Raw genomic sequence first — 12563 nt, forward strand, 5'->3', positions numbered from 1 at the left:
CTTCAATCATGAAAGTCTTTTTGTTGTGCCTAACTGTGACTAAACATCTCCGCTAAAAGTTGAGTACCAACTTTCCTCCTCATTATATTGTTCTCAAGTGTCATGTGTAACATTGATAATACGCATTTAAATTTTGTGGCTGCCATTTTATCTTGAAATACGTATATTTACAAAAAAGAATACAAAACTCACATTCTGAAGGATATGTGAACTTTGTATTTTAATATATACTTTTAACATGTTTAATTAGAAACTTCAGTAACTTCATATCATGATGGTTTAGGAGTATTTCAGGATTTGGATGCTGGATCTCATTGTCCAGTTGTTCTCCTCTCCATGGAACTTATAATTAGGTCACTAATTATGAATGAAGCTATCTTCTAAATTACCATTTTACAGAACGCACATTACTTTTACCTCTTAATAAGGTGTACAATTCCAATAGTAAGAGAACCAAATTTGGAAAAAAAAGAGCTGAAAAATGCTGTCTTATTTTATAATAAAATATTAAAGTAATCAATCAAAATTATGTGGTCCGGGACAGCAAATAAAAAAGTAACAATAAAAGGATTGAATGTAACTTGATATCACACAATGCACCAATCAAAGTGGTACTTGTAATATCAATCAACATGTAGAAGGTAGCTATGAACTTTCCTGGTGTAATTTCAATTAAAAATACACAGTACTGATCAAAAGAGCCCTAGTATTTCTTTATAAACTACTTTTCACACTGCACATAATCACTACTTTCTTTTTCAGACACAGTGTAGGTAAGAAATGTTAGCCTCTATGTGGTTGTGTGTGTGAATGTTGGTGTGTGTACTCTTGCTAGGGAAAAACCAAAAGCTCGAAAGCTATTATAAATACCGTATTCTGTGACAGCTTCTATGCATCACACATCAATTAGCTGTAGGTGAGTGGGTGCCTTTTCTTTTCTTTTCTTTTGTTACATACTAGTTGAGAAACCCAGCATGTCCAGGTATTTATTTATAGCTGTGCACTGATGCCAATACCATGTAGTGTCTGGCCTTGTACTTAGTGCTTATAAAGACATTACTCCTGAACTAGGAACATATAGCCTGAACTATGTTTCATACAACAATATAATTTTGTACGTACATTCATTCAGCAGCTTATGTGGATAGTCATCTCTCCTGGACTATTTGTCATAAAATGACATAATTTTGCATTTACATTCAGTGGTATATGTGCAGACTGTCTGTAAAAGGTGTTGCAAATACAGTTAGTAGTAAAGAAGTAGTGCTTTTACTGCATGAACAGCGGAAAAGTAGTAAGTGATACAACATTTTTCCTTTCATCATTTTCTATGGGTTGTCAGTGGGAAACATAGTTATAAAGGTTTGAAATTACGTCTAAAGTTTGTTGCATGTCGCTGAGTGCTTTCATTCTCTAATACTGGATCAATAAAGTTTGGGAATTCATGAGTTGTGGACGCAACGGCTTTTACACCTCCACCTCCAACCTCATGTCTTTCATAGGTAAGCAGTTCTTAACCTCACAATGAATGTCACCTTCCAGTAAGGTATATGCACACTAAGTTTGGCTGAGATCACCCCAGTGATTTTGGAGGCGATGTGGGAACACACACGTACACAGATAAATGCGCACATACACACATCCATTTTTATAATATAAATGGATTATTCCACTGAGAAATTTCCATTGGTGTTATACACAGCCTCACATTTAAATTTATTTTGGTATCATACTGTTTTTTATTTACTCTGAAAGTGTTTGTCACTATTTACTTGAACAAGAATAACTGTTAAAATCAGGCTGGAATACTTACTAAGGAGTTTTCCTCATTCTTAAGTGATTTTTCCTAGAAATAAACCAAAAAAGTTAGAACAGTGTTTCATCTTCAGAGAAAGTTAAGTTAAATGTAAGGACTGATAACACAAAACAAACTTAATATCGACATTTTAATTAGTTAATTTAAAAAAAAGGCTTAGCTACTGGCTAATACAAATACTGAGAATGGAAAACAAGGGATACTGATTTCAGAATTCTGACTTTGAATAGGACTTTTTACCCCAGTAAACTGATAGTTTCTTCTATTTGCAATGAATAACAGAGAAAACTCTTAATAATGAAATTAATACATGGGCCTAATTATTCTAAGAATTGCAGCATACCCCATCCATTTTAATAATTAAAGAGTCAGTCTACAGATCACAGAAAAGAGATGGTAATAAGAAAAAAATTTCCATAAACAGCAGTGTTGTTAGAGATGATGCAATACCTCAATTTGGGACGCGTGGAGGAAGACTTTATTTGTGCCATCATACAAAGAACATTTGCACAGAGTGATTTCAAGATACAGTGAAAATCTTACATCAGAATAGGTGGATTGCAATTCAGACTTGGCTCTTAAAATTTAAAATTTATGATCTATGGGCTACACCATTTTCTAAATAGCAGAAATGAAAAAGGTAAGAAGTCCTCACTACATACATTTACAAAAGTCTCTGACACTTTTTCTCACACTTCCTCCACCTTTTATCAGTTATTCGAGGTATTCACTGTTGTCTGTGTACAAGTAAAATGCTAAAAATTAAATCTTGTGGTACAAAACTCAAACACCAGTATTATGGCAAAGCAAGCTGTAATATGGAACACAGCAGAAAAATGAGGCTTTAATCATTTTTAACCTAAATCATGACGTAATGCTGTAATAGGTACTGTCAACAAGTGGGCTTGACATAATAAAGCAACATGTGTGGAAAAGCAAAATTAAAAGACATGAGAAAAATAAATTACAGATAGAAAAGGCAACAACAAAGAGATGCTGCGGAAACAACAAATTACATCATTTAACACAACATATAAAAGAAAAATGTATAAACACCAATGCCGAGTCATATTATATGCATGATACAGCAACAAAATAATGTGACAAAACCTCATAAAAAGAACAACAATTGAACACTCCACCACCAACTGAACAAGGACACTCTTTGCCTTTTCTCAAGGTCGTATTTCCACATATAATAACAATTAAATATGCTGGGTAGAACAGTATTTTGGTCATAAGACTCATCAACAAATGAACGATGGGAGTGCTTCAAAAATAAATAAAAATGTATCTTAAAAACAAATGTATCAATTGCATGACACAAAAAAATCCTATTCACTTAAAAAAGTAAAGGAAGAAAGATAAGGAAGGAATTAAGATAAGCATGCAAAGAAGATCAACCAATAATGTGAATAGTATCACTATTGCGAAAGACTAACGATTTATTTTTTTATTTTATTTTATGTTATTTTAGACACAAAAATTCTGAAGCAGCTTCCCATACCTCATCTTCCCTGTTTCCAGAAGAAAGACCAGGAATAATTGGTACCTCTTCAAGTGGAGTTTCTGGTGATGATGACGAAAGTACTGCATCACGACTTGCCTCGGAGAAGAAATTTTTCTAAAAAGATACAGGGGTAGTTACATTTAAATAAGATGATTCAGAAGAGAGACTGCCTAATGGTGGCTACTTTCTTTAGCACCATTCACAAAGTTCCTGATGAACTGATTTTTGGCATCCACAATATGTCACAATTATCCTTTATACTTCATTGATATATGTTTATAGAATACCTTCAGCTTCGAGCAGTTTCATGCTCAACTAATACTTGCTTTCCACGCCACAATGCAGCTAATCCAAGCTTAGACTACTCTATGGGATCACTATTCGATCACATGCATATCAAAAAGTACTGACATCTTCGATTGCCATATGCACAAAAAACCACTCTGAAGAAGTAGAAATGAGAAAACAGCAAACGGCATATGTTGAAAAGTTTACATTACAAAAGTTCATGGTGGTTTTTATTTTCTAATGAAGATGATGCACTAGAGAAGTGGAAAAACACAATGAAGTTGCTAGTATTGATCTACTGAAGGTTCACACCAGCAGGATATATAAAGCTGATGCATAAGTTCGTAGCATTTCTCCACAAGTTTAATAAACACGAAAGATACACATAACAGAGTTTTTGATCATCAATAATTCACTATTTACAACAGTCTGCCAACACTGGGGCAACTTTCTGATTCCATGATTGTATAAATCACTTGGTTTTGAGGCGAAGAAGTCAACGAGCCATGTTCTGACTGCATTTTCATCTGGAAAGGAAGTTCCTTGAAAATTGTTTGACAGAGAATGGAAAAGGTGAAAATACGAGGGTGCAAGACCAAGTGAATAAAGTGAGTGTGGAATGACTTCTCAACTCGCCTGCTGTCATGGGCTTTTTGTCAGTCTAGCAGAATGCAAGCAGGCATTATCATGGAGTAGCATCATTTCGTGCAGTCTATCCGGTCATTGTTCTTGGATTGCATATGCAAGACAACTTGGACAAAAGATGCCAGCTATGATGGTTACGCCTCAAGGAAACAATTCATAGTATACTACACTGTCACTGTTCCACCAGATGCATAATATTATCTTTTGTGGACATGCACATTTCTTTTTACAGGGAATTGCTGCTTCATTTGGGCTCAATCATTCCTTTTTTTCCTTATGTTAGCATAAGGACACCATTTATCATCACCAGTAATGATACAGTATAGGAATGGTCGGTGTCGTTCACAAGCCACTGATGATGAGCAAGCAGATATGCACATAAGGCCACCAGCTGATTTTTGGCTTAGTGCATGTGATAACTATATACTTGGTTTCGGAACCTACCTCTTGACTGCAAATGTAGCATATTGGTGAAATGATCACGGTTCATCACATTTGCTTATTTTTTGAGTACAATGACGTGGATCATAATGGATCAATTTGTTTAAACGATCTTCATCAAACCATTTTCTTGCTGTGGTCTGTCTTATAGCATTATCCCCAAATGTGGCACAAATGTTTCTGGTGTCGCTGCTGCTGTCAGCCCTCTATTGCACTCAAACAGAAAAATATGCCAGAAATTCTTTAATTTATCAACTTGGCACTCCCGTTTCCTAGTGTCCACAGCCCTACTCACTACCTCAAAATGACAAAATGATAATATGTGAACTCAAAAAGCAACAGCGAACTACAAATAAAACAGAGCAGGGATTGTCTGCAGGGGAGTGGCTGTTAATATAAGTTTTCGAAAACAGCCACATATTGCACTTTGTATTTTTCATTATGACTGGTTTTGCTCTTCAAATGAACAAGATCATCATCGGAATATACAGTCTAGGTGCTACAGTGCAGCCAAATTAATCTTTAGAACTGTTAGCCAACTGTAAATGCAATCTTTAATGCTGTCAGCCAACTTTAAACTGTTCATTCTGATGATGCTCTTATTCATTTGAAGAGCAAAACCAGTCATAATAAAAAATATAAAGTGCAACTTTTGACTGTTTTTGAATACCTACAAATAAAGAACAATAACTGATAAATAAACCTATAACAACCGGAATATTAAGATGCAAAACAAAAATGCTAGGATCTTATGCCCCAACCTAATAGAATCATACTTGCAGATCCATACAAGGGTCATAGGAGTACCTCCACATTATGAAAGCAGCCCCCCCATACACGCACTAGACCATGACTTTAGCCATGACTTTATTCAGTTAAGGATCAATACTGTATAGCATGCTAGCACAACCACTCTCACTGCGTGATTAGACTTTGGCATTCACAGCTTCCAACATGTCATTATCGTACCACGTGGTCTCCAAAATACACAGAAAATGTACAGTTCATAACATCCAACTCTTGTGAAGTAACGAAATGAGTGTCCTAAAGCTCTATCATGGTATTAATGTGCAAAACTTTGCTAATACATTATCAACTGATCTATGCACACATGTAATCAACAGTATCAAATATGATTGATCACAAAATCACACTGTGGTACTACCAATACACTTTGATAACTGTAACTCTGTTTTTGTTTTCAGACTTCTATTACCTGCGTAACTATGTGAAAGCACGGCATTTTCATATGCAGGATCCATTCTCACTTCTCCAACAAAATGGGGCTTTGTTTTTATGCAGAATATATTATTACCTTCACAAATAAAAGTGATAATCAGAGTTAAGGTTTGGCTAAAAATAACATCACAGGTATTTTACATGTGTGTGACACACAAAGTAACTGTCCAGTGAATTGTGTCAAAACGTGCCCTGAAATTTTTTGTATATATATATAACCCTGCCAAAGCTGTACCAGACAGCGCATGCACAGCATGGCAGGCACATATCCTCGGTAGACAGCACACTGTTAAACAGATAATATGGCACAATGCGATCATAGTGAATTTCAGTTTCTGCTGATAGTTTATCTGACAGAATTGATCACAGTTTCCATTTGCTTGAATCTGCAATTCATTCAACATCAATAATAATTAGCACCAGCCTTTGCAGTATTGCTAAATCTAATCATATCTCATACCTACTGGAAATGTGTCAAAATTTCATCATACTGTATGCCGATGACTGGAAACATGTAAACTGTTTAACAGCAAAAATTTCTCCTCTACTAATTATGCTACAACTAGCATTTTGTAATAGTAATACAAATGTGCCCTAACGCAAAATGGAGATAAAGCTGAATTAATTTTCTTTGTGATTTTGTCATATATGCTTTCTAACAGCACTGTCTTCGTGCAGGCTCCAGGGTTTCCTAGTAATGTGGAATCCACAACCTTGCAAAGATGAAATGTGAAGAATGTGGTACGCAATAAAAATCGCCTACCTCTTCTGAAGACCTACATGTGTATTACTTATTAGTTAATTTTGTGGATGCTCATTCAAAAGATGTCAACATTTCATTAGAAATTGTGGTAACATTAAAAGGAACAGGAAATAACTCAGACGATTCCATGAATTGTGGTCCAAACTCAATTGTCCTGCTAGCTAAAATAGAGAACAAAAAGAGTGTACATTCCAAGCCCGAAGATAACATGTACAGTAATAGCTTTCAGTGACACAGAAAAAGCAGTGGATTTTTTGGTTAACCAAAGGAGGGAAAAATGCTTAAACTTAAGCTGTGCGAAAGGCCAGTTTTGTTTCTTAAAATCAGAATATGAACTGTGAAATGGAATAAAGATTTACACAAAGAACAAAATATGTGCCAAAATGCAGCTCACAAAAGCAGGAAAGAAAAACCATTCAAAAGATTTAGAACTGCTTGTGACAGTCAATGCACGTTTACTGAGGGAGGTCTCCAAAACTGGGACTCTTTATTGCAAGTGAGATAAACAGCATTCTTTGACATGGTTAAACATACTCGTGGAATTATACAGAAAAGGATGTAGCAAAATTATGAAGTTTACCTCAAGCAAATGTGTATAGGAGCTGTCATTAAAGTGTAATAGTAAAAATAAATTTGTAGTTGACATGAAGGCGAAGCTTCTTGTTATCCTCTAAAATGTTTTGTACAAAGCCAATTAGTCAGGTTTTGTGCAAGAGCTGTATGCAATCCGCACTTTATCGTTTCGAGTGATGAGAGAGTCACTTGTGCATTCGATGAATGCCGACATGTGTATAGAGCACTGCATGCATGAGTGGTTTATGCCTGTCTTCAGAAACATCAAGCCAAGTTAGGACCAAAATTAACACAAGGCTATTCAATTGCAAAAATATTGTAATCGACATAGCGAAACCTGGAAAAATAGGAGAGAATAATTTTCAGTGTTACATGTGATATGTATTACCACTATTTGCAGAAAATAAATCAGTGCTGTTGTTCGACTGTTTCCACCCAGGGCTAATAGTTTGAAAAGCCTCTCAATAAAAAAAATATTTCAGCAGTGTAAAGCAATTTTCAGAAAGTTGTCAAACAAAATAATTTCCAATAGCTCTTTGTCATTGCATTTCAAGTTTACCAGCTAAACTGTATTCTTAAACTTCAAATTATTTCTGCATTGTCAGTTTGCATCAGTACATTTTATGAACTTGATTAAGTATGCCTGGCATGCAGAATGCTCATGACCATTCCAGTTCTGTCTAAATAAAACAAGTAATGACTCAGAAGTACCTGAGTGCATTGATTTTTCTGTTAACAGTTGCGCCTGATGTAAGGAAAATGTTACGCAGCACAATAGCAGAACAACACCCATGACCATTTCTTATCCCATTCCATTTCTGTCTAAATACAACTAGTAATGACTGTGAAATAATTGAATGCATTTATTTTTTAGTTAACTGATGTGCCTGCTGTACGGAAAATGTTTGTCTTCTGCATGTAGTAACACTTCGCATTTTTGTAATGACTACAGGGAATAAACAAAGTGCTGTTTCATTGGTAAAACATACATTATTGAAAATTTTAACAATGGCACAACTTGAATTATTATAAAATATTTAACGTCAATAAAGTTTTTAAGTCCCAACTGATGGAAGTCATCTGTAATGTAATATCATAAATTCACTTTGTTTTCTTTCCTCTGGTACTCACTTGTGTAACAATTACATATGCAAAAATTTAGCTGTTGATATGAACTGCAAGTTGTTCAAAAAATTAATGACTGCAGACATTTTTGGTATAGTTTAACTGCTTAAAATTTGCATGTGTGCACTTTAGTCTGCTTGCTATACAGCGCTATGTTCTTTTGCCATGGCTACATCTGCTTATTCGTTGCTTGTGAGCAAGGCAGAAAGGGCTGTACAAACTGCTGTTATAAGTGGTTCTTGATGCAGAAAAATAAATAACTTTAACTTTTCTTTTTAAATTCATGCAGTGCACCTTAGCAGCTAAAATTCTGACAGTTCGTTTCTTTTGGGGAATTCTTCCTGCGTGGAAAATTTCAGGACAGGTTTCAAGTTGTCGGATTGGACCATTCCATTGTCAGTTCATTCTTCATTTTAACTACACACAGAAAGCGTTCAGCTATGTAATGTAACTTTTATCATATTTTATATTTCATAGTAATAATGTAATACGTTTGAAAGCAGTAGTTTACTAATATTGTTAAATGGCAGTTATTGAAGCTAAATTTGCATTTGGACTTTTCCCTCAAGGCTGTGGTTCAAGTATGATCTTAAAATGGCATGTAATGTCCTGTGTAAAGAACTATGGCCCTAGATATGACATCAAACGAAAATACCTATTTAAAACAAATGCTATTTCTGTACCAATTGCAGCCACCTCCCTCACATTTTACAGTAATTTTGCACAATCTATGAGGTGTTTTTGAGATGTCTTCAATGCGGTACCTTAATTAAACTTCATAGGATAAAAGAATAAATATGAAACCCTCAAATACATCACATTAGCCTTGCAAATATGTTTGTTTGCTCCCAGCAGCCAATCACAGAACAGGATACTCAGCAGTACGCAAATATCAGTGACTTCACATAACTATACTCCAAAGAATTTAAATTACGTTGCATGAGTAGTACGATAGCCTCTTATAGAATCAAGTTCATTGGTTTTATCAACTCATAACATAACCTGGATCTTGGGATAAGTTACAGATAATGCAGTCAACAAAAGTCACACACAAAATATAAAATAAATGTTGAAATGTTCGATTTTCCCACCAGAAACATATTGGCTGAAATCGCATATCCTGTGCTGTGACTGGCTGATGTAAGCAAACAGCGTAGGACCCACACTGATTTATGTGCTTATGAATTAACAGTGCAATATTTGGTGGATTTTGTATTTACACTTAACATCCTACGAAAATATGCAGCTTAACTGATACACTGCATTACAGATCTCTCCACAATGTGATCTTTTATTTATTTATTCCACAAAATTATCGAGAAATGTAACATCACAGAATAAAACTGTTACTTCTTTTTCATTTTAAATTGCTTCATTAATGTGAGAAATGGAACTGTGATGAAACCATCAAGTTTTTGATGAATATGAAGGGACAAATAATTCAGGCTGAAGTAAATGAAACACGGGAACACACCTGGGTTGTGCTTTTAAACTAGAGTAACAATTCTCATGGCCGAAATCAATTTCAAGTCTGGGGTAACAGCTCAAGGTTCATGCTTGAAGCGTAGCATAATAATGATGAACAAATAGTCTGTTATGTACATGAGAAATTGTAGATCTCAGCCATTAGATATTCCTAAAGGATATAAACCCATTCATAATTTAGTTAAAAAGCATCTGTCAGGTAGTCTAGACACAGTCAAATATCAGTTGTGTGTTGAAGTCAATTTGTCTTTAGTGTTCAAATATTCTGGTTGCCCCCCCCCCCCCCTCCCTCCCCAAACAGAAGTAAAATAACAAATCTATCAAGCAAATGTTGTTCAAATGTCAGGGGGTCATTAACTAGCAAGACTCCCTTTCTTACAACTTTGTTCATTACAAAGATATGAATAGCTTATTTTCCTTTCTTTTTATACCAACCTATAATTTTTTATTTAGTAATCCTCTCCTTCTACTCAAGAACTGTTCAAAAATGTACCACAGTGCACAAAGGAAAATCCAGGGTGGAATAATGACAATATGAAAAGGATAGACTACTGTTCACAAAACTGAGGAGATGTTGAGTCGTATACAAGCACAACAAAAAGCCTGCTATAAATATGAGTTTTCGCCCAAAAGGCCTTCTTCTGAAGTACAAAATGCATGCACATTCATACAAGCACAACTCACACACATGACCGGCCACTAAGGCCAGACTCAGTGGCCAGAACAGTAGTCATGTGTGTGAGCTCAAACATATAGTAGCTTTTTGTTGTACCTGTCCATGACTCAACATTTCCTCCACATGATCTGTTTCATAATAATGTCGTATCACAATGTACCATTCACAGAAAACTAGAGAGGACTGAAAACATAACACAAAACTGACTCTGGCTCTCTCGTACTGCCACACAGTGCAGGTACGGGGCAACATAAGTCGTTCTCTTGGAAACACAAGGAAAATGCTCAATGACCTTCAGTCCAATTTATGTTGACCACTTCAAATGAGTATCATTTCTACTTTCTGTATGTTGGTGTACTCACACAAATCTTCAACTGCAGATGATTGACTGAATGACGGAAATGCACTCTACATGTGTTTTCATTTGTTTACTGATAATGACAGAGTGTGGATGAGTTATGTTATCCCAGATACCTGCACTGTGTGCAGCACACGAGAGCCAAAGTAAATTTTGTGTATGTTTTTAGTAATGTCATGTTTACATGTATGGTACACTGGGATATGTTTTTCAACAGGTCTTGAGGTGAAGACGTGAATTATCAAATAAAATAATACAGGGTACTACTTAATAAAAAAAGACATATTACTTTCATGTATTTATAACAAACTAAGTTCCTAGTGAGGCAACCATGCTTGTTAATGCCTCTGTGGAAACTAAACAACATTTGCTCAATACATAAGCACTGTGGTGGCACTGGGCAGATGTCACAGGTAAAATTTTGTCATGCCTAGATAGTGGCTTAAGTCTTCATTCCACGTGGGGAAAAATATATCTAAACACAAAGATTCTGTAACTTATCAAACGAAAGCGTTGGTACGTTGATACAGACAATAGCAAACACAAATACACACACAAATTTCAAGCTTTCGCAACCCACGATTGCTTCATCAGGAAAGAGGGAAGGAGAGGGAAAGACGAAAGGATGTGGGTTTTAAAGGAGAGGGTAAGGAGTCATTCCAATCCTGGGAGTGGAAAGACTTACCTTGTGGGGAAAAAGGGACAGGCATACACTCGCACACACAGACACATATCCATCCACACGTGTGTGTGTGTGTGTGTGTGTGTGTGTGTGTGTGTGTGTGTGCCTGTCCCTTTTTCCCCCCAAGGTAAGTCTTTCCGCTACCGGGATTGGCATGACTCCTTACCCTCTCCCTTAAAACCCACATCCTTTCGTCTTTCCCTCTCCTTCCCTCTTTCCTGATGAAGCAACCGTGAGTTGCAAAAGCTTGAAATTTGTGTGTGTGTTTGTATTTGTTATTGTATCTATCAACAAGAAACATTCCACATGGGAAAATGTATTAAAAAATATGCTGTGACTTACCAAACGGGAAAGTGATGGTAGACAGACACAATAAAAAACACACAAATTTGTGTGTGTGTTTTTTATTGGGTCTATCTACCGGCACTTTGTGTGTGTGTGTGTGTTTGTGTGTTTTTTATTGTGTCTATCTACCAGCACTTTCCCGTTTGGTAAGTCACAGCAGAGGGAAACTTTCCACGTGGGAAAACAAATCTGATGTAACTTACTAAATGAAGGCATTGGTATGTTGATAGAGACTCTAACAAAAACACACACACACACACACACACACACACACACACACACACAGACACAACATTCAAGCTCTCGCAAACCACGGCTGCTTCATCAGGAAAAAGGAAAGGAGAGGGAAAGACGAAAGGATGTGGGTTTTAAGGGAGAGGGTAAGGAGTCATTCCAATCCCGGGAGTGGAAAGACTTACCCTAAGGGGAAAAAGGGACAGGTATACACTGGCGCACACACACACACACATATCCGTCCGCACATACACAGACACAAGCAGACATTGTCTGCTTGTGTCTGTGTATGTGCCGATGGATATGTTTGTGTGTGTGTGTGTGTGTGTGTGTGTGTGTGAACGAGTGTATACCTGTCCTTTTTTCCCCCTAAGGTGTCTTTC

At 36.1% G+C, this 12563-nt stretch overlaps 1 protein-coding gene across 3 annotated transcripts in view; it reads right to left on the bottom strand.

Annotated features, from left to right (window-relative positions):
- The window catches only part of LOC126273013 (uncharacterized), a 163947-nt gene that overhangs the window by 17331 nt on the left and 134053 nt on the right, over positions 1-12563 (bottom strand). The window contains exons 8-9 of one of the 3 annotated variants that reach the window (XM_049976381.1): positions 3324-3440; positions 1814-1846 (exon numbers count right to left, since the gene is read on the bottom strand). In XM_049976381.1, coding sequence (XP_049832338.1) covers positions 1814-1846; positions 3324-3440 — 150 coding nt within the window. The remainder of the gene's footprint in view (positions 1-1813; positions 1847-3323; positions 3441-12563) is intronic. The other 2 variants (XM_049976383.1, XM_049976382.1) reach the window with 2 other exon arrangements.

This window comes from Schistocerca gregaria, chromosome 5, assembly GCF_023897955.1.
Source record: "Schistocerca gregaria isolate iqSchGreg1 chromosome 5, iqSchGreg1.2, whole genome shotgun sequence".
Lineage (NCBI taxonomy): Eukaryota > Metazoa > Arthropoda > Insecta > Orthoptera > Acrididae > Schistocerca > Schistocerca gregaria.